Here is a 27,497-nt window from a genome sequence, read left to right on the forward strand (position 1 = left end):
GGTGCTCTCAAAGTCAACGGTCAAAATTGTCGCCACTTTTATAGAATTTGATAATTTGAGGATGCTAAATGGGTAGAGTGGGAATAAGGGCAAAGATTTATAAAAAATGGTGATGTATTTTAGTGGTTTAATACATAAGAGAAGACGAGAGTATTTAAACTTAAACATGAACAGCAGAGAAATGTAGTTTTTTACATTAAAGTGATAATTAAATGTATTACCGTGTGTGCTGAAAGATTATAATTTCGACTTAAATTTGAGGGAATCTTTTAGTATTCTTTGACGTGAATTTGAGAGATTATATTGAGTTATTTTTGATGTAGTTCGTGTTTTTAAATAACTTGTAACTTGTAATAGTATATATTTGTATATTTTAACGCAGGTTATTTAGAGAGGTATCTCTATATATGTATATGTATGTATGTGATAATCTTTCGATAGTAAAAATGAGCTCACCCATTGAATAGGTATCGATTTTCCAAATCATGTTAAATGTTATGAATTGTAGGGGGTATATGTCCACCCTCTGTTAATGAATAAATACCCGATAAGTTTTGTGCGCGGTGTCTATTAGCGAATATTTGGTTGTCCTTTTTGAGAGGTAGCGGTGTGAGATGAAGAGTATTATACGAGAGCATTCACGGGCCTGTCTTAGAAATAATGAACTAAGAAGGATTGGTTTGTGCTTGGAAGAAATAAAAAAAACAAACTTATAGCTATACAAATTTTGAATCACTGTTTTGCGTCAATGTCTTCGTACTTTTCGAGACGGTCCTCAGCGGCATCTTCGTCTATTTTTATGCCTCCACTTACTGAGAATTGTCCGCCGGCTCCTATGATTTGAATGTCCATTTCTTTAGTCGCGGTATTAACGATTCTCGTCGGTTTTTCAACATCTCCATCTATGGGACCAAGACCAGGAGCATAAGTATCACCGAAACCCCAAGAGTACACCATTCCATCAACCGTAACAGCAAATGAATGGTGGGATCCAGCAGCAATTGTTTTCATCTTTACCTGTTCATTATTGGCAAATTCAATGCGAGTTGGCTCAGGTACTGATCTTGGTTTTCCATGTTGATCCTTGTATGTAGAGTCTGGAAGCTTATCGGCTGGAATACCAATTTCCTTCATGTCATATCTTCCCCATGAGTAAACATCACCATTAGAAGAAAGTGCTAAAGTGTGATGTTCTCCTCCTGCAATTTCTATAATCTTTAAGTCCTTCAATTTCGGAATTAATGTTGGTTTAACAATTAAGGAACCATCTTCAAGTTCTCCGTTTTCGTCTGTAATCCCACATTGCCCAAATTGATTCAAACCCCAAGTATATACGTTGTCATCCCTATCAATCGCAAAGCAATGGAAATCTCCACTAGAGATGTACTTGATATCATAGAGGCCGAATTGTTGAGGCTCTAATGCTGCCAACCGATGTCTTTCTAAAATTCTTCTTCCTAATTGGAACTGTTGTCCATTACCCCAAGCATAAACAATTCCCTTCGTATCCAATGCCAAAACATGGTCTTTACCTGCTGCTAGCTGTACAATATTTTTCAAGCTGGCGAGTTTGATGGGAGTTTCCTGAACTCGGGTTGATTTCGAAAAGCCGAGCATGCCCTCATTGCATCTAAAAGTACCCCATGCGTAAACATCGCCGTTACTATATAATATTGCACTTAGGTTATCCGTTGCAGCAAGCTGAACAATATGAGCGTCAATCTTAGGGAGATTTTCGACCATTCCAGGAGTCGACTCTGCTTCGTTCAAATCTCCGTCCTCGTCGTCCGAATCATCTTTGTCCATCGATTTCAAATTTTCTTTAGCGTTTGAAGTATCCCTGCCAAGAACCTTGCTGTCATTGGTTCCCCAGCTCCAAACGTTATTGTTTGAGTCCAAAGCAAGCACATGCATTCCGCCAACAGCAAAGTCAACTATTCCATCGGCTTTGATCTTCTCACTCGTAAGGAAAGGGTTTAAGCGTGGTCGTTTCACTTCTTTAGTTTTAGCATCAGGTCCGAGGCCTAGCTCACACATAGAACCTGTGCCCCATACGAAGATATTTAACGGCTTAGTCTTAGTGACGGGATGATTGTTGATATCTGGCAATCGAGAATACGAATGTAAAACCAGCGACGCTGTAGATTTGGCTCTCTTAGCCCCACCATTTGCTAATGGTGAGCCGGTCCTTTTCTCGTTTCTTTTCAATGCAACCATTAGGATCAGAACTATCGAATTCTTTTCTTCAACTGTATGCACATTTGTTTTTTTTTTTTTTTTGGAAGTGTTAATGAGGTGGGTGTGTATACCGCATCTCCATACAAAAGATTACTTCTACCATTATGTTATATTTTAAAAAGATATGGATAGTTTGGTTCGCCTCATGATACTTATTGAAGCTAATTGAGCAGGTTAGTGTTAGTGTATGCATAACCTTCCCTTTTATGTTTCCATTTGCTATTAGCCTCCACAAGTCGTCTTGCAAGGTTTTGAAGTAAATATCCCATCGACCCTATTGCACGGAAGAAGGCAAGAACTGCAACAAGCCAAAGAATGAATGCAAGATAGTAGTTTTTCTTTGTTTGACCAGCATCGTACACTTGCAACATTATCAAAATAAAGATCAAGTTACTTAAAAGCCAAACAAGAACCACTTTGGTTCGTACATCCTTAGCATAATCTTCTCCATCAACAATTTCTTTTTTCTCTGAATTCCTCTTGACCTTATTATTCGACCGTTTGGCTCTAATGTTGTATAATGTTTCAAGATAGACTTCGTCGATATTGTAATCAACAACAACTGCTTCAAATTCACCTGCTTCGTTCTGTTGAATTACATATTTTGTACGGTCCTCTTTGGAATTATTTTCACCTTTTGTGCCCCAAGATACATCATGAGTATTGCAGAATGCAAATATCTGCAACGTACATGTGTAAGTCGGAATCATCATAAAGTATTGCAACGAGCATGTAAACATGTGCCAAGGGTCCAAGTACAAAATGGACATAAGCGTGTAAAGTCCGTAAGTAGCCAACAAAGATACCACAATACTCGCTAGCACGTACGATGATGATCCGCCCATTCCATATAGTTGAATTGTATGGATCACAAAATAAAGACCGACAATGAGGGCATATAATGAGCAGACGCTTAGCAAAATCATCAAAGACTTAAAAATGTTTTTAGACGCTTGGGGGCGATTGCCAATGGATGAAATGAAAATTGAAGTTAAAACGCAAATGCATAGATAGTTGAAGATTGTGAAAATCCAGAAACCTCCGCGTCCTAATCCTTTGTTATGAATCAACGAACCAGTCAAGAAATAGAATGTGAGATAGAAGTTACTCAAAGAAAAGAAGGACATAAGCAAACTGATGAATTGGTAAGTGAACTCAACACAGAACCAAAATTTTCTTGCAAAAGAGTGATCAGTGAGCCAAATTCGATTCGAATGTCTTAGTGAATACAATGCAGCAAAAAAAGCTCCGTTTATCCACCTTCGTCTTTGGGATAAAAATTCCGGAACAGTTTCTGGTACATCAGTCTCACCTGTCGCCAGCTTCACAAATTTTAGAACCCAACTCTCGTTTCTCTTAGCAACAAGTTCCCAGCATAAGATTCTGTCTTCTGCAAGATACATATTAGCTTCAAAAAAGTTTGTCTTGCTATTCTTTTCATGATGCGACGTCAATAAGTCTTCACCTTTGAAGTAGGATGCTAAAGGACCGGTACCATCATCGTGATTTTTCAAAGCGATGTACCTGTAAGCAGAAAGAGCTCCCGGTAAAACCGATATGTATCCAAAAACAGACTCAAGAGGTTTATCCAATATGTTGGACATTTTATACTCGAAGTTCTGTGTAGCGACCAATGGATTTGTGAGATTAATCCATCCTTTACCCTTCATGGCAGTAATTTCTCCAGCGGCGCCAGCAACATTAGAATCCCTATCGAAAGCTTTCCATAAGTTGTAAATAGCATGATTATCTGGTTTGGTGCCCACGTCCAACAAGATGATCACATTTGGATCCAAAACAGGACAGAAGGCATTAAAGAGCCACCTATGAGAATTAATTTTCTTTTGGTTCTTTTCTTTCAAACAGAATAAAACTTGGACTGGGGTTAAGCTTTTTTCATCTCCCTTAAATTTAAGGTTTTCATCAATCGATATTTGGGTGGTATATTCGAACAAATGAGCAGTTACTTTTTTGTTGTTTACATATGGCCTTGCAAGGTTTTCTTGGTAGCAACCGGTAGCGGTCAACAATTGCAAAACCGATTCGCTAACCTTGTTTCTGCCATCTGCAACAATTATTACCTGTACTTTCTTCCAGGAATCCTTTCCCCATACTGAAGACTTGGATCTGGAACATAAATGTGCAACATTTTTCATAATCCCATGCATAGTTCTAGCAAAAGAGCGCTCATCCTCGTTGTACATTGTAACACAGATGACAATTTCTGTTTCTCTTTCATACTTTGCTGCTCTTAGTGTAAACCCTTCACTCACGAAGTCGTCGGGCTCAGCAGTGCATGCCGTATAGGTCATATTTGTGAATTCGCCAAAAGGTGATTCTGTCCTCGTTAGGACTTTTTTTAACTCATCTGGAATCCGATTTTCGAGTACTAAGTTCCCAGAGTTTCCACCGACTAATCTCACTTTTCTTTTTGTCAAAGTTTTTTCACGATTGGGGACATAGTTTTCGGAGACATTTCTCATCATATCTTTATCAAGGGAGTTTCCGAAGTAATCACTCTCTACGCCTGTTACATATGAATCAGACGTGTAAACAGTGTTACGATCAGAGAAAGTCTCAACGTCTTCGTACTCTTTCTGATAGGCGTCGTATCCATACTCGGAGTCGCCATGCAGATGAAGCGTTTGCTCATCAGCCTGATCTTTCATGCCGGCTTCATTCGCTTCAACGAAAGTTTCTCTAGAGAATATAGGTTGTGGTGGCTCTAAAAGTCGCTCACTTCTGTTAGAGCTTTGCAAAGATCTTCTAAATTCTAGACGATGTGGGGAACCATCATATTCATTGGGAAGCGAGTCTTCTTTCGAAATGATGATACCGCCTTGTCTTTCCCTCTTGGGACTTTCGTCCAATGTGTATCTTGCTCTTGGAGTCTTATGGGTCTCAAAATTCAAAGAAGGCGTGGGGGTCTGTAAAATATTTGCCGCAAATTGTTTAGCATGGGTTGAGCTTCTGGTAAATATATTTGGTGATTGGCGATGATTGGGGCTCGAGCGAACAGATTCGGGTATTCCTCCAAAGCTGGAATCATTTTCTTCTTGTTCTCTATCGATTTGATAGAGTCGTCTGGGAGATGTCCTATCACTAGTGAATGCAGCATTAGGGAGCGAAGGTTCCAGAGCGTCAAAGAAAGGATCATTCTCCTCGAAAGGATTAACCATTTTCCTTTTCTAGGTGTGGTCAATAAAGAATGGTGTAAATCTTCGAAAGAAATCAGTAATAATCGCTTAGCATCTTCGATATATGAGCTTGTCGATGTTTTGTTTTTGATACGTCCCAAAAGGGAAATATAAGTGACAACAAAAATAATTATTCTCAAACACGTAAATGAAAAACATCGTTATTACAGTAGTCATTGACGACAATTTTCTTTGCACCTTGTGTTCAGAACTCTATTGAATCTAGAATTGAAATCGACTTCATCTGTTGCTCAAGAACTAGATGCAAATATTCTCAAAACCGTGTTATTCACAGCCAATTAATTAGTCTTTCAAGCATTCAGACACTTCTAGATATATCCCACAAAAACGATGTTTCGATTTTTTCTTGTGCTTTCTAAATATGAAGTTTTTTAAACCATGTAGTATGATACCATGAACAACGTCTTTTTTTTTTTTTTTTGCAATTTTAGGATGAAACCGCCAAACATCAACAATTGAATCACCCCAAGAAACTGTTCAAGTTTATCTAGAAAAATTTTAAGACAGTTACATGAAAAGGGCAAAAAGGGCAACAAAATACTATTGATTAATCGCTTAGTCTTCTAGCCATATACGAAGCGTTTGTCTATACTTGAGAAGTGTGCATAATGGGACTCTGTAATATGGTGTGGATCTTGTGTATCTAAGATCTTGCAGATTTGATGTCCCAAGATAATATCAAAACTTCCTTATACTTGCATAAAAATGACTCATCACTGTCGTCATTACCTTCACAGAGAATGCCGGTTCAAGTTTCTAGTGTTGGTTTCAACACCCTAAAAAAGCAACCTACCAATGTCTCCGTGTCGTCCGATGCTACTACTATCAACACTCTGAAATCAAACTCATTGGCAAGATTTTTCACGAGAAATAGATCCTCCTCTACCATAAATGAGGGCAGTGATGTGGTTCTGACACTAGATCTACCCGGCTCTGTTATTGGAGACGATACGTCTTCGTCTCATAAAGGACTTTTCAAACTTTCACGGAAGCAGCCCAAGTTTAAAATAACAAACAAGTCCATGTCCAAACCAGACCTCACAATTCAAACCACGGGACACCATGCATTGAAAGTGCCAAAAAAGTTGTTGAGCTCATCAAGTGTTGACGAATACGGTAAGAAAACAGCCCCGTCGCCAATTTCCTTAAACCATATTTTTCATCGTCCACACGGACAGTCCAAAGCAGATTCAATCAAACTACAAGAAGACGGATCCAGTACTACTAAGCTGTTCAACTCTTTACCTCATAGGACGTCTGTCAGTTTATCATCGCAAAGTTCCAATTCATTTGTATCCGATCTAAATTCTGCCATCTTATTCAACTTTACAGATCCAAATTTCATGGTGAATTCTGCTGATGGAAACACAGACCTTCCAGCAATTCTGGAAATACACAGGAAGTACCTGGTTTCTACAGATCAATTTATGCAATCCAAGTTGCACAGAAGCATGATGGATTCACCGAATCCTCTGAACACAGAACAGGACAAACATTTCACGGACGATGATCTACCTTTGACTCCCATCGAGAGCGAAAAGAAGTATTCCCAGATATTTTCTGACTTGTTTGCAATGATGCACACGCTTTTCATACCATCATCACAAACGACGTTATCTAATGGACGAACAGCCCCTCAACTTCCATTAACGATGGAACATGCCGCAAATTTTGTACGCCAGAAACTTGTGAAGAACCTTTTGAAGGAACAAGAAATGGAGTCACTCAGACGTACAGAGAAGGGCAGAAGCTCCCTTATTGTAGGGATCGATGACGATTCTTCTCTCAAGGAGAACATAAATGACGCCGTGGAGCTAAAAAAAAAAGAGTTGATCCAGGAGCTCTGCAAGTTTTTTGAAAAGTGCTGCTCAACTATTGCCAAGGATAAAGGGTTCAATAGCTCAGTGAATGAGACGGGTGGGAAGAGATTTTCAGAGACAATGATCACTCGTACTCAATCACAAAACCAAAATACTAAAGGATTGAGACTTAATGAATTTTTGCATGAATGGGAAATAATCAGCGATACATGGCAATACTTTAACAAATCGGTGAGATACTATCTACTTAACGTTTTCTACCCCTTACAATTGTTTCTTAATGAGGAAGAAAACCAAAATGGAAAAAAGGGCACAAACCAAATCAGAGTTGAAAGTCTTCTTTTGAAGGCTTTCCGCGATGCTGTGATCATGCCTCATTTAAACCATAGAGGCTCCGAAATTTCAAAATCGCCATTTCCTATGGAGACCACGAAAGCCAGGACAATACCGTCCTCCTTATATCCAGAAGAAAAAACATACTTTCAAAGTCGACCGGATGTGTTTAAAACGTTGAAGAAGTGTTTTGGGATCATTCGTTCTCATCTGAAGCTTGCATCAGGTAATTCAGATGATCAGCTGGTAGAGGAACTCGCGTTCGAGGAGTTCGTGCATGGGTTCAATTTAATGTCGCGCTGATCTTCGCGATTTCAAACGTTTCGTATCTTCCAGCCCATAAAATACAAGACTATCAGTACTAGGACAAGAACCTAATTCATTTAGCAAGTGGTGCAAAAAAGATGGTATTGCCAGTAAGCTTGAGACAAAGGCTCATGCCATCCGAGATTCAATTTCTCTCTGAAAATGAGCAGATAACAATACTCCCGAGATACTCCATGAAGAAGTTGGACCTCATAGGTGTATGTAATAATGACTCTGAGCATAAAAATAAGGTGAAACAAGACGGATTTCCACTCGAATATGGCTTTTATTTGAATGATTTTGCTTACTAACCATGCAGACGTCTTTGCCTGCTTTGCGGGCTATGAGGAGAATTGAAGTTCCATTGTGGGTAGCATTGATTCTTAAATCGCAAGGGAAGTGCAATATAGTGCCACCGGATTGGCTTAATTATGCATATTTGAAGGAGAAGTATGATGAAGAGAAAAAGTTCGTTGACCTGTTTTCATTACTACCGTGGAATTGGCTAGAAGTATCTAAAGTGCTACTTCATAGTGCAGCAGATGATATTCATGATTCTTCAAGTCAAATAAAGTCTATCATACAAGATCTTCGTGAAGTTCGACAGCTGAAAGCTCGCCGAGGGTTGAAAGAGCTCAACGAATCTAACATCCAACTCAACGGGCTTTCGCTCATGGAAATAAATGAAATAAGGCCATTTGTTCTTAATGTAATGAACAAGTTGAGACAATTGCATGAAAGCACGAACGAAGGAGAGGATGTTCAGGATAACTACGAATCAGATTAACGCAAGTCACGTGTCATGAGTATTTATCTGTGCTTCCGAAAAGTGACGCAGGTTTACTTCACCATAATGAGCAATTTCAAGACCCTAAATAGACAATTCATATCCAACTTTAAAACGACGAAGTATGTGACAGACGCAAAAAGAAATCTCATATTGTCGATTCTCAAATCCACGACTACTAAGCGGGAAGCGAAGAACTACCTTTACAAGTATCAAAATCAATTTGATTTCAGTGATATATCATTCGAAAACACGACAGTAGCCCCAAAACTTGAAAAACGAGACCACCAAAGAGAGTTGTTTATCAACAGATTCTTAAGAGGGCAGGACCCTTTTTTAAATGTCTACGATGAAGAGGAAACCAAGTTGCGCAAGATCCCCTTGCGAGTAGCATTATTCAAAATATGTGTCATGGATGGCTCAATTGAGTTGTGGGAAGGAATAACAGAGACGTTCCGAAGATTGGTTCACTTGGGTATTTCACCTATCATTGTGTTAGACAACGCATCTGTTGAGACAACTAACTTCAAGGCAAGAACCTCACATGCCATGCACCAGGCCTACAAGTTGAACCAATACTTAGCTAAGAAGGCCGAAGAGGAAACTTCAACTATAAAATCATCCATTGTTCGCTCTCCATTTATAAGGAAGGGCGAACGGCTCACGATATCGAGTTTAGAGCAAATTCTCATTCCTCTTTATCAAGGAATCATACCAATTTTACAGCCTATTGAGTATACGTCAGCAACGGGGGTGCAGAAGTTCGTGGATGCGAATGAAGCACTTTATACGATCTGCTTGGATCTATTGAACCACTCAAGCTTGCTTACTTTAGAGAAAGTGGTGATTGCTGATAAGCTCGGCGGAATTCCATCCATCGAGAGAAACCAGACTAGTCATGTATTCATCAACTTGTCACAAGAATTATCTGATATTATTTCAGAAATGTATATCGGCTTTCTTGAAACTGAGGTGAGAGACCAACACTTGAAAAATTTGCATATCATGAACGATATTCTAGAGCTCTCTGCACAGAAATCGGGAAATAATGATACAACAGGAATAATAACTACACCCGAGGTGATTGCATTGAACAACGATAGCTTGAACCCCGTTATTTATAACGTTTTGACTGATCGACCAATAATATCCTCGTCATTACCCTCTTCACTCGAAAGAACACCCCAGGTTTCGACCTCAATTTTAAAGAAAGGATTCGAAGTCACTGTCCTCGATCAATTCTCGTACGACAATCACTTTACTTTCCTGAACCTAGTCCGTGATGGTCTAGTTGATGAAGACAAGCTCTTTAATTTGATTAGTGATTCCTTCAGAAGGCCATTGGACAAGGAAAAGTATAGGAGGAGGATTCAAAACTCCATAGCATCAATAATCATAGTAGGTGATTATGATGGCGCAGCAATTGTTACGTGGGAGGAGCTTGCAGATGGACAAAGAGTTGCATACTTGGACAAATTTGCCATTTCAGTAGCTAATCAGGGATTACCTAGCTTGGCAGACATAATCTTCAAGCTAGTCTCTCAGTCACATCAAGGCGAATTAATTTGGAGATCGAGAGCGAATAATCCTGTGAACAAGTGGTATTTCGAAAGATGTCGTGGCTCACTAGGTCTCCAGGACTCTCCTTGGAAATTATTTTACACGGGTGACATTTTCAAGAATAGATTGGGAGCTCGTCTTGATTCATCGAAACATGATTCGATTGATATAACAAGCAAGCTTCGGATGTACTCGGATCTCATAGAGTCTATAGAGCCTTCATTTAACTAGCAGTAAGTGCGATTTGGCCTAACACGCATATTCAGATGTTGATGTAAGCGACTTTGTTATCATGGAAACATGATCTCATTTCGATGTGAAATAGTCAAAAACAGTGAAAATGGAAAAATGAGTTTTCAACGTCTTCCTGAATTGAAATTTACGACCCACATGGAATAAATCGGAATCCATTAGGCGCATATTGTGTGTGAGTATCATCATCTGCATGATCATTTCTTGTAGAAGAGAACAATTGGTTTCCAACATGGCAGACTCATGGGCTCCAGTTCTGCGCTAATCAAGCCAGGTGAGTAAATTATACGTGTTTCACCAATTATGACCTTCAGTGTAGATTTCATTTCACATGTCTTCTACAAGATTGGTTTTATGTATTCCTAGAACCAGTAGCCAATATGCAAAGCCATAAATTGTTGGGTCTCGAATCGTGCCAACTTCTAGACAAATATATTAAGTACCCGATATTTGTCATATTATGAGCCTCAGACAAAGGAATACCACATCTAACACGTACGAAAGAAAGGAACCGAATGCTATGTCCAAGGCCAGAAGAGTGTACTATTATCATGAATTGGACCCTTGGCAACAAGATAACCATTACATCCGGTCTGGGTATGTCAAAGAAACAGCTAGCTACAAGGAATGTATTAAATCACTCACATATTTGCACAATGAGTCAGTCAATGTATACTCCCATCTTCTACCATCTATATTCTCCAGTATTGCTGTGATAGTTTTCATTAACTGGAGAATTGAAAAGTATGAGAATGACTTAGGTATTTGGGAGAGACTTAACTTTCTTCAATTTGGAGGAGCTGCTACCTTCTGTTTGACACTGTCCGCATTATTTCATCTTTTCAAGTCCCACTCACACAAAGCAAGCAAGTTCGGAAATCAATGTGATTACTTTGGTATTATAGTCATGATCACATGCTCCTTGAACTCTATCATTCTTTTCGCCTTTTACGACGTTCCGAAGGTTAGAAATGGGTTTCTTCTACTATTTTTCCTCTTAGGCACGGCATGCACCAAAGTTACCTTTGATGATAAGTTCTCTACTCCTGATTACAGACCGTTTCGGTCTTTTATGTTCATTTTATTTGGGTTGTCTGGAACATTACCCATTGTTGCAGGAGTTAAAATGTTTGGTTGGAAAGACGCTATCGGAAGGTCGGCAGCTAACTGGTGCTGTGCAGAAGGTGTCTTTTATATCTTGGGTGCTTGTCTTTATGCATTACGAGTTCCAGAAAGGTTTTTCCATGTTGAACATCCAGAAGGCGAAGAAGAAACATTGCTCGATAAAATGAAGCCAGGGAAGTTTGATTTGTTCGGCCACTCTCATCAAATCTTTCATGTTATGGTTGTGGTTGCAGCTTACTGCCACTGGAAGGCTCTTGTAGCATGTTATCACTATTTACATACGCGCACTCTATCATAAAAATACACGTTGTGCTCATGAATCATTTGATCATTTTACCTTGCCATTCTGTTTGGTCAGGTGGCCCATCCAAAGGGGAACAGAGAGACGAGTGGCATTTAGCACCGTTCCAATATGAGGGCAATGATCACCTATGCTTTATTGATCACGTATCTAAAAGTATCAAAGAATTAAAGAATGATTCACATGCTGTTTTAGTTATATCTGGGGGTCAAACAAAAAAAGATGCGGGTCCCCAATCAGAAGCATACTCATATTATCAACTTGCAAAAGCTTTGTATGGTGATGACCCAGTTTTCGATAGAATTTGCCTTGAAGAATTTGCGAGAGACTCATTCGAGAACGTGATTTTTCTGATCTGCAGATTCTTCGAAATAAAGGAGACTTATCCAGAACGGATTAGTGTAGTCGGCTTTCAATTTAAACACGAGAGGTTTGTTAATCATCATTTACAGGAGGCCCTTCAATTCCCTGTGGAAAAGGTTAATTATATTGGCAACTCGCCTAATCCTGAATTCGATGATTCGAAGCGTGCACGATATTTCGCTGACTTGATGGCCAGTGAAAAGAAGCATGCCCTCTCTCACTTTCAAAAAGATTGGTACGGTATTTCCCATCCATTGTTAGACAAGAAAAAACAAAGGAACCCATTCAAAAGGACACACGGATATTATGCTAGTAACAAACAGCTCCAGCCGTTGTTAGAGCATATATCTGATGAAGGAAGTGATTTGGAGAGTATAGAGATTAGGAGTCTAGTCAATTTCCCTTGGACTTGATAATAGGTTATAGAAGTAGATCTACAATTCATATAAGAAACGAATACGATCCAACTACGGACATTAAGTGCCTATCGTGATACTAAAACACAAAGGTCCACCAACTCATTGTTGTGTTTCAAAGTTTATTTGATTATTTTTCTTTCATGAGATCCCCGAAACACTAAGTGTCCGAGCCTCCTAATTTTTCTTTGCTCTTCTTGCTTGAACAGCTTTAGACAAACCTTTCAACATGTCAACGGTAGTCTCCCAAGAGACACAACTGTCAGTGATAGACACACCGTATTTTAAAGCAGATTTGCCTTGGTTTCCGGAAGGCATGCTCTGCTTACCTTCATGAATATGGGACTCAATCATGACACCGATGATAGAGTCTTCACCTTGAGAGATTTGTTCAACGACAGAATCCAATACCTTAGGTTGGTTCTTGTAGTCTTTCTTGGAGTTGTCATGCGAACAGTCAATCATCAATTTGATATGAGGAGCATTACTCTTAGCGATATCATTCTTGGCTTTAGCAACTGATTCTGGATCGTAGTTGGTAAAGTTCTTTCCTCCTCTCAAAATAATGAAGCAGTTGTCATTACCTTTGGTAGTGGTAATAGCAGCCAAACCATTCTTTGTGACACCCATGAAGTGGTGGCCCTTAGAAGAAGCTTGCACAGCGTCCAATGCGACACCAATGTTACCATCCGTTCCATTCTTGAAACCAATAGGGAAAGACAAGCCGGAAGCCAACTCTCTGTGCAATTGAGACTCAGTGGTTCTGGCACCAATAGCACCAAAACTCAAAAAGTCCGAAAAGTATTGAGGAGAAATAGTATCTAACATTTCGGAACCGATTGGAATTCCAACCTTGCCAGTCAAGTCAGCGTACAACTGTCTGGAAACACGCAAACCCTTGTTGATGTCAAATGTGTTGTCAACATTAGGGTCGTTGATAAGTCCCTTCCAACCAACGGTGGTTCTTGGCTTCTCCAAGTATGCTCTCATAATAATCACCAAGTCCTGTTCCAACTCAGCTGCCAACTTTTTAAGACGGTTAGCGTACTCCAAAGCAGCATCGGTATCGTGGATGGAACATGGGCCAACAATTACGAGACAACGGTCATCCTTTCCTGCAAGGATCTGAGAGGACTCCACACGAGCTTTGAGAACAACATCCAAGGAAGTTCTGGTGGCTCTGATTTCGTTTTGAAGCAAAGCAGGTGGAATCAATGGATCGTAACCCAAAATTCTAGTATCATCGTATTCTTCAGGCATAGGCGTTTGACTCATTTTGTAAAGCTATGTATATAGGTTGAGTAGGAAAAGGTGAAGGGAGAATTCTCTTGATTTGCAACTTTAAAATAGTGTGTATGACTGAGTCACCCGAAAAATTTTAGGCGTGTTGCTCTCAAAAGTTTTATTCAACTTGGCAAGTACAGTACTTATATGCACTTTTGACGTTGTTTTCTGCAATATGAAGCGTTACATTGGTCAAGAATGATCACCTCATACACATTAAGCATTAAAGCCACATTTTAAGGCATAAAGAATGTTGTAGGGCACCATCAGTGTTTTTTCTTCTTTCCACGTGGGTCGAGTAGGCTACTTTGTTTTCCGCATTGATATTAGTCGCTTTGGTCTACAAAATACACGTAAAAAATATATAGAAGGGGAGAAACAATTATGTTATTTCAGTCATTTCTTTGAACGCAAGCAATGCCGACAATACTCATAGATGCCTAGCATCACTATCCTATTAGCGCAATAAATTGGTTGTCATCATGAGCTTGGCTGTTCCAGAACCCTGATTACAAAATCACTTGTCTAGACTCATGCGAATTTCTCATCCAGATGCGTTTTGTTCAAGAACACTTTTGCTGCGAAATTCGTAACTACTCCAATGGTGTATGCGATACTTATAATGTGCTACCAGGAAGACATACGAGATTGCTCTAGTTAAGTTTTTCGAAGTAGTATCATGGGACTTCCAGAACACGATTATGGAGTCTGTATATTTTGGCCTTATCTTAGCATACTTAGTATCCATCTTTCCTGTTAATCGCGCATAACTACATCCTCGAAACATACAATCCACCAAGACCTATGTCCATCTGGGTCATTGATAGACGTCGGATATTCTTAGCCTTCTTCATTTTCGGTCTCTTGAACAATGTTCTTTATGTTGTCATCCTTTCAGCCGCTGTTGACCTAGTCGGTCCCTCCACACCAAAAGCGGTGGTGTTGTTATCAGATATAATCCCATCCTTGACGGTTAAAGTGCTTTCCCCTTTCGTAATGCATTTGATACCTTACCGGCAAAGGATATGGACTTTAGTTGCTCTTTCTTCTTCGGGAATGGCGATTGTAAGTTTGACAAATCAGGATGCTACGGTATCGAAAATCTTAGGTATTGTTATGGCCTCCGCTTCTTCAGGCTTAGGAGAAGTATCCTTCCTTCAATTGACTCATTACTATGAGACAACGTCAGCGCTTGGCGGTTTTTCTTCTGGCACCGGTGGAGCTGGCCTCGCAGGAAGCTTTCTCTTTATGCTTTTAACCAATGTGTTAGGAATCCAAGTATGGATTGCCCTTCTCTTGTTTGCCGTTGCTCCATTAGGCTTCATCCTTGCTTACTACTTCATGCTTCCCGCGCCTGTATTAGATCAATCATATTCTGCCATCAATGATGCGGACATGTCAGAATTCGGACTAGATCCCGTGGATCAAGAAGAAGGTTTCCCAACTATGACGGCATACGCATCCAGGAAAGAGTTGATTATTCAACACATCAAGAATACATTTGGAGAAATACGTCCTTTGATCAGACCATTCATGTTGCCATTATGCACCGTATATGTTGCAGAATATGTGATCAACCAAGGAATATCTCCCACAATGCTATTTCCATTAAAGGATTTACCGAAATGGCTCTTTACCTCGTACAGAGACATTTATGTTGTTTACGGGTTTTTGTATCAATTGGGAGTCTTTGTCTCTAGATCATCGATAAACTTTGGAATCCGAGTGAGCAATCTCAGCATTTTAAGCGTGCTACAGGTTTTGAACGTCTTGATTACGTTATGCCAATCGATTTTTGACTTGCCCTTTTCAAATATATGGCTAGTCCTTATGTTGATATTTTACGAAGGTCTCCTTGGTGGACTTCTGTACGTCAACACATTTATGTCAGTTAGCGAGCAAGCACCACCAGAAAAGAGAGAGTTTTCAATGGGTTGCGTCGGAATCAGCGACTCGTTTGGCGTGATGTTAGCCGGATGCATAAATCTATGGTTAGAAACCAAACTTTGTGAGTTACAGGTCAACAGAGGCCGGAGTTGGTGTAGGACTGGATGAAAACATCAACCGCCCATAATTTGCATGGACAATGGTAAAGGGTCATGAGCTCATAATACAGATGTACGGCGAAAGTCGTCATGGAGGAAAGGTTCAATGCGTCACTGAAATAGAAATAAACGATGGCTGAGAAAATAAAGAACATTTCTTTTTCGGTTCCTCATTGCTGCGTTAACTTTATTTATTGTTGCAGATGAATCGTGCGTGGAAGCAAGTGCTCAAAACATAATGTATTCTCTAATGATTTACTCTTTTGAGTAGCAATCTTGAAATAGCTGGTGGGGTTGGCTTTTGACGTGCGCAATCATAATTTCTTAAACAGGAAACAAAAGCTAAATGTGGGGGTGCGACAATGTTTGTTGGGTGAGAGATCATAACATCTATTCGAAGAGAGCTCGCTAGAATCTACACTTCTCGCTCATTGATAACTCAATATGGGTGAACAAATTTCTAATTCTGATTTTGACATCAACATTCTTGAGGGTGCTTTGACGCACCCGAACATTGAATTGACTTTTCCTTTACCTACTGATAATGATGATGTGCTAGATTCCAAGCCGAATGAAAAGGTTTCTCTCAGTTGGAAGCTTCTTGGAAACTTTTTACACTTTGCGACTGGATTCAACTATAATGAAGTTTATTCAAATGCTGAAACAAAGTATTCAGTACATAAAATGACGAAGAGCTTCAACAAGGCATCTGAAAAGTACATGTTGCACAAATTACGTGAAGGCGATTCAAACTTGGACGATATTGTCTATGATTTAATCAATTCTGAATTACGCATGAACCTAATCAAAGGAAAGGACTTTCCAAAAAGATTCAAAGAGGTTAAGGACTTCATGGTAAGATACTACGCGAAGGAAAATAAGAAGAGTCTTCCAAATTTCGGTTCAATTCATTTTTTGAGAGTCTGCTACATGACAGTAATTAAAACAGTCTCTAAGATGTTTCCCGAAGGAGTATGGGTCAACAAGAAAGAATTCAACATGCTTTACAAGCAGTACTTGAAAGATCCAATGTCAATAATTTTGCTCCCAAATCACCAGTCTCACATTGATTATGTCATGTTGCACTTGATTCTCATTCGTTTTCAAATGGCGATACCTATGGTCATTGCAGGAGAGAATTTGAATGTGGCAGTTTTTGGAGGAATATTGAAAGGACTTGGAGCGATTTTCATAAAGAGGTCATTCAACGATGAACTATACACAGAAAAAAATCTCTATAACTACATTGAATATGTTCTTGTTAACAAAATTAACCTTGAAGTTTTTATTGAAGGTACACGCTCAAGAGATGGTAAGCTTTTGCTACCAAAATACGGCATCTTAAAGACCCTCGTATCGATCTATCTTAAACAGAGGTTCAAGGAGAAGAACCAAAATTTCGATTCTTTGGTTCAACCGATTTCAATCACATACGAAAGGGTTTACGAATCTGAAGGATATTTGAATGAATTGGTCGGGAAAGACAAGAAGCAGGAGAGCTTTATGAGCATTTTGTCGAATGGTGTCACAAATTTGATTTATGGAGTGGACAGGGATGGACCTAAAAGACTGGAAGATGGCTTCATTGATAACAGGAATAGAACTTTACACGGAAAGATTTTTATCAAGTTAGCGGATAACTTTACACTCTCTTCATTCGTCCAAGACCCCGGAAATTTGATAGAAAGGAAGGAAACCGACAATTTGATTGCAGACGAGAATGTAAATTTGAAAAAGCTTGGCTTCAAGATTATGCATGCGATCAACGGGGTATCTTTTCTTCCTCAAAGCTCTATTGTGGGAACCGCAATACAAACTTTTTACTATTTGCATGGATTAGAAACGTTTTCAATGAACGCTCTTCTTCCTATGTTTGACTTCATTGTACAAGTCTACTTGGAAGAGCAAATAAGCGAAACGAACTTGAGAATGCTAACAGCTATAACGAAATTAACGAATGACGAGAAGGCGGGATTAATCAAGTCGCAGATTATTCAGTTTTTCAAGTATACGAGAGTTAACCCCGACACTAATGAAATCAGGATTGAAAACTCATTTGAACTTTTGTATTACAAGAACCTTGGCATCCACCTAATTATTCACAAATGTTTGGCGTCTTTTATCCTATTGCGAACTCTGAACCTTGAGCAAATCAATAAGTTATTTTACATTTTCACTGGTTTCCTTAAGAACGAATTTTTATTTGATTACGATTACAACGAGAGCAACAACTTATCTTCAATTTTGCAAAAGTTTAAAGAGACAGGCATAATCTCAAGTGACTATGTGGTGAAGGACAAAAAATATCTTGAGACTTTGTTTGTAATAATCCAACCCTTCATCAACTCATTCATGGTGTGCGTTGACAATTTGAATTCCACAGTTGGCAAATTTTATGCCAAGTCAAGAAATCAAATTACTGAGCAGCAATTGATCAACGATTCTTTGATGCTGCGAGACTACCCCACAACGAAAACGTTGTTGCGCATTATTCAAACAGAAGGGTTAAAGAAATCTGTTCAAGAAAGAGGCAATTTGTATCAGATAGAGACATACAATAAGCAATACCTACTCTCGTTTTTGTTCTACTTGAACAATTTGAGATTGATCAAGATCTTTAAAAACAAGTCTAGAACCAAAGCATATGTCATCATCATCAATAGCAGAGACTTGACGTTTGTGCTTCGCTTCTTGCAAAAATTGATCAATGAAAACGAAATTGATGACATCACATTGAATTACATGATTGACATTGTTGACAAGACCTTTGATCGGGATTTAGAGGTGCCCAAGGCGAAGCTTTAAGCTGTGTGCAGTTGGAAAACCAGCCTTTGTTAGAGTCATTATAGGAGCAATACAACCGGAGTTACAATCGCAGATAACTTAAACTTTTGGCGATAAGCGGAGTTATAGTCGTAGGTGCGTAAGGCTACAGGATTAACTCCTATCCATCAAAACAAACATGATGTAATGAGACGGTAGACTGTAAAGTCACGCGACGGTCAGGTGACAAGAGCCCCCTATTCTACCATAAACGAGGTGTGCACGTTGGACTGACGAAGACAGAACTGGGGTTTCGATGCGTGCAATTTCAAGATTGCTTCATAGATAACCAACGCCGAGAGATATGGAAGCAGGCACTGAAATGCTAATTTGCAATGTGCCTGAATGTACCGGTTGCTTCCTTCTGCGCAAACTTTTGCACCCCTATTTGCACATAAACCTGATGCTTCTTTGAGGAAATGTTCGCGATAAATGACTGCTCCGCCCTCGCAAAGAAACTACACGCACGAACCGTCTCTATTTCTCGTATACGCAGAGGTATAAACGTAGCGGAAACGAAAAGATTTCCCCCGAGCGAACGAAACCCGCAAGCAGTCTCCACGAGGGCACACTAGAGGTTACTTTCGGCACTAACATAAGACTGAACAGTCTTGTCGGGCATATACAGATTTTTTTTTTTGAATTTCTTTTCTGCGTAACTGGAATTGCGCGGGTTCATTGCTTTTTTTTTTTTTTTTTTTTCCTCCATGCCGTGCCTCTTTACTGCGGCTTCCTTCACTTGAGCTTCTCCTAACTCGACGTGCTTTCATACTCTATTTATTGTTTGACTTTTCTTTAGACCAACATAACGCACTCATTTTTAATTTTTTTTTTTTTCATCTTTTCTGTTATACTGGCAGACTTCATTACTTGTTTTCTGCTTATAACAGCCCCAACCCCCCAATAATCATTTCTCCACTCCTACTTTTGTTTTGATCCTCGGAGGGTTATTTTGATTTTCACCACCCAAGAATGAGAAAGGAGTTGAAATGTATATTGTGGGCACACTTTGCCCTAGTGATGTTTTTGGTCTATTTGTCTTTCGATCTCCTTTGTTTGACTGTGGATAACCCAAATGCAGATGCTTTGCTTGACGTTGAATTAAACCCTGTTGATGGCAAACTAAATCGTCCTTTGGTGATTCCCAAAATCATCCACCAGACTTACAAGACTGAAGACATCCCTGAACACTGGCAAGCAGGCCAGCAAGCTTGCATCGACTTGCACCCGGACTACCAGTACATTCTCTGGACCGACGAAATGGCCAGAGACCTCATTGCAGAGCATTACCCTTGGTTTCTCGATACTTGGGACTCGTACCCATATCCGATTCAAAGGGCTGATGCCATCAGATATTTTGCACTTGTCCACTACGGTGGAGTTTACATTGATTTGGATGATGGCTGCAAGCGGAGATTAGACCCTCTTCTTACAGTTCCTGCTTTTGTTCGTATCACTGATCCAACTGGTATCTCCAACGATGTGTTGGGTTCAGTGCCAAAGCATCCATTTTTCCTCAAGGCAGTGGACAACCTCAAGAAGTACAAGAGAAACTGGTTGGTTCCATACATCACCATCATGTTTTCTACCGGTCCCTTGTTCCTCTCCGTCATGTTAATCCAGTTCAAACGCAAGGGTATCACCGAGGCCTGGAAGGTGAGAATCCTTATGCGCGAGGACTACAAGAATAACGACTTGTCATTCTTCACTATTGCACCAGGATCTTCGTGGCATTTAGATGATGCCGCATTGATCAAGTCTTTGGCTAACCATATTGGAATGGCTGTGTTTGGTGGCTTTTTGCTTGCTGGATTCGTTTTCTTGTTGGAGTGGTGGTTCTACCAATGGTGCATTCGCACAAACTTCAGCAAGAAATTCAAACTGTTGGCATCTAGGATTCCTTGGAAGAGAAGAAACGAAAAGCGGAGATTGAGAAAGGACTCCAACTTACCAGTCAATATCGACTTTGAAAAGGAGGAGAACTTGGTTTAGTTCCCGCTTTCCTGTTCCCTCAATATCCGTCATACTTTATCCTCACCTTAGTCTATCCTTTTCATTCTCACGAATTTTTAGAAACGCTTAACGAATCCCCATGATACATACTACTAATAGGCTTAATCAATGTGAAGAGATTAATGAACACTATAATTTGTAACTGATACTCTTTGGATCTACCTTTGTTAATTTTCATACGTAATACTTTATCTATTCACAAGACTACTTCGCTTCCTCTCCCTTTTCGGCAACACTTTCAATCTTTTTGTCAGTATTTCTGTTCAAAGTTTGGAACATGCCTAACCCTGCAGCCATCAAACCGTTTAAATCGCCCAAGTTGGAAGGAAGAACAATGGTGTTCGTTTCCTTGGCAATCTTGCCAAACTCCTTAATGTACTCTTGTGCCACCTGAAGGTTAATGGCATCAGTGCCACCTGGGGTATTCTTGATAGAGTTGGCGATCTTCTCAATGCTCAAAGCAGTGGCTTCTGCCTTCAAAATCAAAGCTTGCTTTTCACCTTCGGCGATATTAATGCGAGACTGTCTAGTACCTTCGGACTCCAAGATTTCTGCCCTCTTTGATCTTTCGGCACTTACTTGCCTGTGCATGGCATCCAATACGTTTTGAGGAGGATGTATATCTCTAATCTCGTAACGCAAACACTCAACTCCCCAGTGTTCTTTGGCGGCTTCGTTTATGATCTTGTTGATGTTGAAATTCAACAGTTGTCTCTCCTTCAACACCGAGTCCAAGTTCAACGAACCAATTTCAGACCTCATGGTTGTCTGCGCAAGCTGGCTAATCGCAAACTTGAAATCTTCAACTCCGTAAGATGCCTTGTAAGGATCATGTACCTTGACGTACAATATTCCGTCTAATTCCAAAGAGACATTGTCGGCAGTGATTGCATTCTGAGAAGGAATCTCAATGGCGGTTTCTTTCAAAGATTGGACGTATGTGATCTTGTCAAGCACAGGAATCAAGATGGCCATACCAGGCTTCAAGATTTTGTGAAACTTTCCCATCCGTTCCACCACATAAGCCGTTTGTTGGGGAACGAACTTGATAATGGTGTTTGCTGGTAGACGTTCCTTCTGGAAGAAATTCAACGCCGGAGAAACGGGACCCTGTCTTGCCATCAACGGGTTGATGCTGCTGTAGTTGCGCAAAAGCGCCACATTTCTCACGGGAGTCTTGGCTAATCTGGATGCCAACATTTTGCCTGGTTTTCGATCAATGTGGAGACAAGTTGTTACATCACGTTTTTGCCTACCAGGTCGTGCGAAGCACATGACATTCCAATTACACTACTGCTGAAGTTGAACAATTGAATTTCTCTGATCGATTTTTGGCTTCTGCCGTCTCCTGGATTTTGATTGTGGCATTACCTGAGACTGAGTGCTCTTTTCTGTTTTACTTTATGAGATTTGGTGAGATTTCTTATTGGGAGATAGACATGGCCAATTCTCTCTATTTATCTTTTTTATTTTTTCTTTTGTAAAAGAACGGCAACTACTACGAATAATTAGTCACTATACCCCTTTGACTACTTGTGCTCACCTTACTTGATGCATACTGAAGGAATTTGGATGTTGCTACGACTTGTCTGATTCTGTCACGTGCGCGGACTTTCATCTCATCACCGTTTGATTGTTCAACAAAGTAACCCAGACGCAAAGATGACTAAAGCTGGCGAGCTTTCAACAAACGAAAGAAGCTACATATTTAATGCATTGAAAAAAGGTTTCCGTCTCGATGGCAGGGCCTTGGATGAGATGCGCAAGCCTCTCATCACGCTTTCCAAGACCGAATATGGATATGTCGAGGTTGAATTGGGAGACACAAAGTTGGCCGTCAGAGTGAGCTGTGAGATCGGGAAACCATTTGAAGACAGGCCGTTTGAAGGTACTTTCACTATAAATACAGAAATCAGCTCCATGGCGTCGCCCATGTTCGAAAACGGAAAGAATTCAGACGAAGAGGTTCTTATATCGAGATTAATAGAAAAAGCTGTCAGAAGATCAAACGCCTTGGACCTTGAGAGTTTGTGTGTTATTGCGGGAGAGAAGGTTTGGCACATCCGTGCTGATATCAACTTTTTGAACTACGATGGTGGACTCATCGATGCATCTTGTATTGGTGTGATGACTGCGCTTCAGCATTTCAAAAAACCCGATGTCTCTATCCAAGGAACAGACGTTACCATTTATAGCTTTGACGAGCGCCAGCCGGTGCCGTTGAGTATTCTTCATGTGCCAATTTGCGTGACTTACTCGTTTTTCAATCCAGGTGATAAAGAAGAGAATATAAAAGGAGCCCTCAACCAAGAGATTGCAATCATGGATGCCAATCTGAAAGAGGAAGCCATTCGCGATGGCTCTCTTGTGATAACCATGAACAAAAACAGAGAGCTAATCCAGTTGTCCAAAAACGGAGGGTTGCCCATAGATGGTGTGGCGCTTTTATCGTTAGCGCAGAACAGTTTTGCCGTGGCTGAAAAATTGACTGATCAGATCAAAGCATTGTTGAAGGAGGACGAGGAAGAAAGATACAAGAACATGCATTTAGAGCTTCTTGAAGTGGGAGCTGCCAGATAACCTAATACATTCCGACTATAAGTAAGCTTGTAGTATACGTGTAACCTGTTAAATATGCATAAATCGTCAAGCCCTGCTGAAAAAACCATCTAAGGCACCTTTGCCAACGGCCACCTTTTTCACCACTTTCTTTGATGACTTTGTTGTTTTCGTAATCTTTGCCAGAGATTCTCTCGCTTTCTTCGTTGTTTGCACAACTGAGTTCATATTAGATTCTACCACCGCCAACGCTTTCTGTTTTTCTTCTTGGGCTTTCATGTAATTTTCTACCGTGGAAAAGTCCAAGCTAGCCTCACGCATGAAGTCATGCTTAATCTCTTGTGTCAAGTATGAGCCAAAGATATACTCGACAGCGTATTTTTTGATTTGTAGCCGGAAAATTTCATCCGGTGCTTCTTCATATGCATTCAATTTGTTTCTAATGAACCCAGTGAGAGCATAATCAGGCGATGAATGCAATAGATCAGCGAGAGAGTCAATTTTTGTAGACACGAACTTCATGGCCTTTTCGGTTGAGAACTTGTAGAATGGCTCTCCACCTTCTTCTACAACTTGGCAGAGAGATTCAATCAGCTTAACAAGATGAGGCCGAATATCCTGAAGCAGTTTCTGCGGTTTCACATACGCGCTAAAGTTGTCTAGAATGTCGTCCATTGCATGGTAACGGCCGCCGTACAATTCTTTCTTGTGCCACATGACCAGTATGACAAAGTATGATAAATTGAGTTTGGTGCTGTTCACAACATTGGGACACGAAAGAACAGCACCTTCCTCACTATTGGCTGAATTTTCGATAATCAAAGATTTCACCGCTTCCCCGTTTGTCAATTTTGGTTCTGGTCTACTGACATAGTCATTTTGGCCAGTTATCAGTCGAAGCTCATAGACACCCTCTCCGGAATATAGAATTTGTTTTTCTGTGGAGCCGAATTTCAAGCTAAAGATTTGGAAAGAGCGTTCATTTTTCGGAAGAAGGACAACTTTCGTCGTATCTTCGATGAGCATAATAGTGGTGATGCAAATGATCAAACGCGTTGTACAAGACTCGCGTTTTTTTGATGCGAGACCATACTGGATATCTTTTAGGACTAAGATTCGGGAACTAATCTTTTTTTTTTTTTTTAGATAACAGCAAATGTAGATATCAACCGTTCTTTGGCAAAATTTGAAAAAATAAAATTGGCCTGTTTACATTGCATTGCCAACGTATTGTGTGATCAGTGATCTGATTTTCGCAATGAGAGTCGTAGATTTTCTCGTCAATCTTCACTCTTCTGTCTGCTATTACTTTACTCCGGTAGAAGCGAAATGTGCAATGAATTTTTGGCTCCGCTCAGCCTTATAGAGAACAAAGTACAATAAATATTTAAAAGAACGACACTAGGTAAACACCACAATAGTATCAGGATCAAAGACCAGCCCAGCTTCGAATCAAATCACGCACAGCACCAATACTGGCCAAGATAATCATGATGGTACCGAAGACACTGAAACTCAAAGAGCTCATCGAAGCAGCTCTTGGGTCAACATTAAGTAAATGCGCCGTGGCAATTGCTCCGCAATTAATACCCAAGGTAACACCTCTGGTCACAAAATCATTCGAAGGAACCCGGAGAAGATTGAAGAAAGCATCGCCAATCAACACGCCACAAATACCACTGAGAATCGTACAAACAGCCATCAAGGCAACAGATCCTCCAAGAGCACCGATCAACGGGGTTCCTAAGGCCAAAGTAACCAGCCTGCCGATAAAGCCGATGGAGCGTTCAGAACTGATTCCGATTTTGAAGCAAATGATTGGGTAGCAGAAAAAGGTGAGCACCATGGAAATCAAGAGAGGTGGCATCAAGACCCAAAAGTTCTTGATGAAGTCCTTCTTGTGCGTAAACATAGGTAACGATAACGAGACAATGGAGATGTCCATGAGAGAGGATAAAATGTCACCACATCCGGGCCAAAGTGGCTCAGAAGTAAAATGCTCATCAAGAAATTTTTGGGGCACCTTTTCACCATTATCATACAATGCTTTTCCACTGAAAAGGTTAAGATAATTTTTTCCTGTTTTGTAGAATCGCAAGTCGTCAAGAAACCCTTTGGGTGATCCTTTGTGGTAAATTAAAGAACCAATGAAGCAAACGAATAGGATTTCTGCCGTCAGAATCAAGATCGGATGTGCAAACTTCTTCAGCTTAGGAAATTTCATGGGAATAAGTAATGCTAAGTAATATGCGATGACCGTTAAACCCAAGTGATATGGAAGCATGACATGTATGCTTGATACATAGTAAAAGGGCAAGGACACGAAAAATAACAATAAATAAAGGAACCAGTCAATGTAGTTTGCTACGAAAATTGTGGTCTTCTGAGAAAGTGGTGAAAGATGAGAAAGATGAGCATTCTCGTCCTTAGAAGAAGCCGGCGCAATGGATTCCGAAGGAGGTGGGGATGGGTTGGCAGGGGAGTGTTCCGATGAAAATATATTTGTTTGATTAGAAGCACTTTCAGATGGATTAGGTACCACACCCGCTGATGTTGAGATTCTTCTGATCGCCGGGTCAGCATTATTCTGGTCAGAGAAAGGATTTTCAGAAACAGACAAGGACCGAGTTTTAGTAGCAGGTTCGGTTTTCGTTGCCCGTAGTGACGACATGTCGATAGTAGTAATGTCGTCTCTTGTGGAAGTGTATGGCTTGTTCAAGTTGAAAAGCTCCAACTCTTCGTCATCCTCCTCATCTTCAGAGACTGCACTCTCTGATTTGTCAAGATCAAACGAGTAAATACCTATCTTCTTCAAGATGAATTTCAAACCGAGGATTAAGTACACATCAAACACCATCAAAAAGATTCCGCCAATGACAAACACCGCAGCGATTTTCAAACATTCAATGAAAGTGATGTGATCACTTAAGGGTAAAATAATGAAGGAGGGGATGAAAAACACATTAATCCATTTCAAGCTGAAGTTCATGGACGGCTTAATGATTGTGAGGTAGTGTTCTAATATCCACTGGGCCAGGAGGCCGATTTTTGTTTTCCAGGTGGGGTTCGGCCCTGATTTTTGAACCGCTAGCGACGAGAGTGAGCCTAAGGCACACAAAACAAGCAAATTGATCAACATGCCGAGGACCGATGCCGGGAATTGGATCTTGAAAACGTCAGCGAGAAGAACATTGAACCCATAAAGAATTGCAAATAAAACAATGATACCAAATGGTATAATGACAAAGGAATGGATAATATGGTGCTGCGAGTACCACAAGCCATACCCTACCCCTTTTAGGACTTCGTGGGCCTTTGACATTTGGAACTAGTTTATCGGTTTTCTCGTTTGGAAGAAGAAGACTTAAACAGGATAGAAAATCCGGGGTAGAGATCACAGCTTCATGCAGAACATCCCACTAGATAGTGTATGCACTAATAACAATGAGTCAGCCATTATGCAAGAGTGAAATCCAGATTAGCCTGTGAAAAGTTGCAGTTATCAAGAAATGGAATGATGACGGCAAATAAAATACAATGGAGTGGAAAGAAAAAAAAAAAAAAAAAAAAAAAAAAAAAAAAAAAAAAGCAAGATTAGATGAAGAGGTATTCCGCACTAAAGTCCACCTGTGAAATCTCTTGTGACTGAATGAAATGATTCGGAATGGTAACTATAAAGACGAAAGGAGCAATTGAATCCATGTACGGGAGAAATGCGTCAATTCATTGTACAGAATGGATGTGACTATTTATTGTACAAAATGAATGTGACAATTCTTGCGTAGTAGGGACACTCTATATTTCCTAAAGTATTCCAAACCACCGAGAACTAGACAAATAGAGTAGACACATTTGGCCATCTCGTTCGTACCACAATATTTCTGGCTATCTTTGTCAGGCAATGTGATATCATTCACCACTAAATTTCAAAAAGGAACACCTGAGGTAGGAGCGATCGGATACTTGAATGAAAATTCATACACTCAGAGGCAAACTAGCGGAGATCTTGCTAAAACCCCCATGTGGATTCGATAGCCACGTCTAATTCTGATAC

The 27,497-nt window shown here is 40.1% G+C and overlaps 15 protein-coding genes across 15 annotated transcripts; 9 read left to right on the forward strand and 6 right to left on the reverse strand. All coding sequences in view use genetic code 12, as the record gives it.

The window, feature by feature from the left end:
* Positions 1 to 732: 732 nt before the first annotated feature.
* On the reverse strand, positions 733 to 2,217 carry SRM1 (Ran guanyl-nucleotide exchange factor; the record flags this gene model as incomplete). Its single annotated transcript, XM_002619318.2, has 1 exon — positions 733 to 2,217. The coding sequence occupies one exon, from the start codon at positions 2,215 to 2,217 to the stop codon at positions 733 to 735; it is 1,485 nt and encodes a 494-aa protein (XP_002619364.2).
* A 182-nt stretch (positions 2,218 to 2,399) lies between these two features.
* On the reverse strand, positions 2,400 to 5,417 carry CHS1 (chitin synthase; the record flags this gene model as incomplete). The annotated part of the gene is made up of 1 exon (XM_002619319.2): positions 2,400 to 5,417. The coding sequence occupies one exon, from the start codon at positions 5,415 to 5,417 to the stop codon at positions 2,400 to 2,402; it is 3,018 nt and encodes a 1,005-aa protein (XP_002619365.2).
* A 701-nt stretch (positions 5,418 to 6,118) lies between these two features.
* On the forward strand, positions 6,119 to 7,912 carry FOB63_000497 (HbrB-like family protein; the record flags this gene model as incomplete). The annotated part of the gene is made up of 1 exon (XM_002619320.2): positions 6,119 to 7,912. The coding sequence occupies one exon, from the start codon at positions 6,119 to 6,121 to the stop codon at positions 7,910 to 7,912; it is 1,794 nt and encodes a 597-aa protein (XP_002619366.2).
* A 316-nt stretch (positions 7,913 to 8,228) lies between these two features.
* Positions 8,229 to 8,702, forward strand: PSF2 (DNA replication protein; the record flags this gene model as incomplete). Its single annotated transcript, XM_002619321.2, has 1 exon — positions 8,229 to 8,702. The coding sequence occupies one exon, from the start codon at positions 8,229 to 8,231 to the stop codon at positions 8,700 to 8,702; it is 474 nt and encodes a 157-aa protein (XP_002619367.1).
* A 27-nt stretch (positions 8,703 to 8,729) lies between these two features.
* On the forward strand, positions 8,730 to 10,493 carry ARG2 (acetyl-CoA:L-glutamate N-acetyltransferase; the record flags this gene model as incomplete). The annotated part of the gene is made up of 1 exon (XM_002619322.2): positions 8,730 to 10,493. The coding sequence occupies one exon, from the start codon at positions 8,730 to 8,732 to the stop codon at positions 10,491 to 10,493; it is 1,764 nt and encodes a 587-aa protein (XP_002619368.2).
* A 481-nt stretch (positions 10,494 to 10,974) lies between these two features.
* FOB63_000500 (PAQR-type receptor) lies at positions 10,975 to 11,937 on the forward strand (the record flags this gene model as incomplete). Its single annotated transcript, XM_002619323.1, has 1 exon — positions 10,975 to 11,937. One exon carries the CDS (start codon positions 10,975 to 10,977, stop codon positions 11,935 to 11,937), a length of 963 nt encoding a protein of 320 aa, XP_002619369.1.
* Positions 11,938 to 12,222: 285 nt separating this feature from the next.
* On the forward strand, positions 12,223 to 12,716 carry FOB63_000501 (uncharacterized protein; the record flags this gene model as incomplete). The annotated part of the gene is made up of 2 exons (XM_066102451.1): positions 12,223 to 12,281; positions 12,371 to 12,716. The coding sequence occupies 2 exons, from the start codon at positions 12,223 to 12,225 to the stop codon at positions 12,714 to 12,716; spliced, it is 405 nt and encodes a 134-aa protein (XP_065958544.1).
* Positions 12,717 to 12,896: 180 nt separating this feature from the next.
* On the reverse strand, positions 12,897 to 13,994 carry ARO4 (3-deoxy-7-phosphoheptulonate synthase; the record flags this gene model as incomplete). Its single annotated transcript, XM_002619325.2, has 1 exon — positions 12,897 to 13,994. The coding sequence occupies one exon, from the start codon at positions 13,992 to 13,994 to the stop codon at positions 12,897 to 12,899; it is 1,098 nt and encodes a 365-aa protein (XP_002619371.1).
* Positions 13,995 to 14,756: 762 nt separating this feature from the next.
* Positions 14,757 to 16,058, forward strand: FOB63_000503 (amino acid transporter; the record flags this gene model as incomplete). Its single annotated transcript, XM_002619326.2, has 1 exon — positions 14,757 to 16,058. One exon carries the CDS (start codon positions 14,757 to 14,759, stop codon positions 16,056 to 16,058), a length of 1,302 nt encoding a protein of 433 aa, XP_002619372.2.
* Positions 16,059 to 16,492: 434 nt separating this feature from the next.
* Positions 16,493 to 18,853, forward strand: FOB63_000504 (uncharacterized protein; the record flags this gene model as incomplete). Its single annotated transcript, XM_002619327.2, has 1 exon — positions 16,493 to 18,853. The coding sequence occupies one exon, from the start codon at positions 16,493 to 16,495 to the stop codon at positions 18,851 to 18,853; it is 2,361 nt and encodes a 786-aa protein (XP_002619373.2).
* A 990-nt stretch (positions 18,854 to 19,843) lies between these two features.
* On the forward strand, positions 19,844 to 20,863 carry MIT1 (mannosylinositol phosphorylceramide synthase catalytic subunit; the record flags this gene model as incomplete). The annotated part of the gene is made up of 1 exon (XM_002619328.2): positions 19,844 to 20,863. The coding sequence occupies one exon, from the start codon at positions 19,844 to 19,846 to the stop codon at positions 20,861 to 20,863; it is 1,020 nt and encodes a 339-aa protein (XP_002619374.2).
* Positions 20,864 to 21,088: 225 nt separating this feature from the next.
* Positions 21,089 to 22,159, reverse strand: SLP2 (Slp2p; the record flags this gene model as incomplete). The annotated part of the gene is made up of 1 exon (XM_002619329.2): positions 21,089 to 22,159. One exon carries the CDS (start codon positions 22,157 to 22,159, stop codon positions 21,089 to 21,091), a length of 1,071 nt encoding a protein of 356 aa, XP_002619375.2.
* A 387-nt stretch (positions 22,160 to 22,546) lies between these two features.
* On the forward strand, positions 22,547 to 23,464 carry RRP45 (exosome non-catalytic core subunit; the record flags this gene model as incomplete). The annotated part of the gene is made up of 1 exon (XM_002619330.2): positions 22,547 to 23,464. The coding sequence occupies one exon, from the start codon at positions 22,547 to 22,549 to the stop codon at positions 23,462 to 23,464; it is 918 nt and encodes a 305-aa protein (XP_002619376.1).
* Positions 23,465 to 23,530: 66 nt separating this feature from the next.
* On the reverse strand, positions 23,531 to 24,469 carry FOB63_000508 (uncharacterized protein; the record flags this gene model as incomplete). The annotated part of the gene is made up of 1 exon (XM_002619331.2): positions 23,531 to 24,469. The coding sequence occupies one exon, from the start codon at positions 24,467 to 24,469 to the stop codon at positions 23,531 to 23,533; it is 939 nt and encodes a 312-aa protein (XP_002619377.2).
* Positions 24,470 to 24,872: 403 nt separating this feature from the next.
* Positions 24,873 to 26,765, reverse strand: FOB63_000509 (uncharacterized protein; the record flags this gene model as incomplete). Its single annotated transcript, XM_002619332.2, has 1 exon — positions 24,873 to 26,765. One exon carries the CDS (start codon positions 26,763 to 26,765, stop codon positions 24,873 to 24,875), a length of 1,893 nt encoding a protein of 630 aa, XP_002619378.2.
* Between the last annotated feature and the right edge of the window lie 732 nt (positions 26,766 to 27,497).

The sequence above is a fragment of the Clavispora lusitaniae genome (assembly GCF_014636115.1).
Source record: "Clavispora lusitaniae strain FDAARGOS_655 chromosome Unknown tig00000003_pilon, whole genome shotgun sequence".
NCBI lineage: Eukaryota > Fungi > Ascomycota > Pichiomycetes > Serinales > Metschnikowiaceae > Clavispora > Clavispora lusitaniae.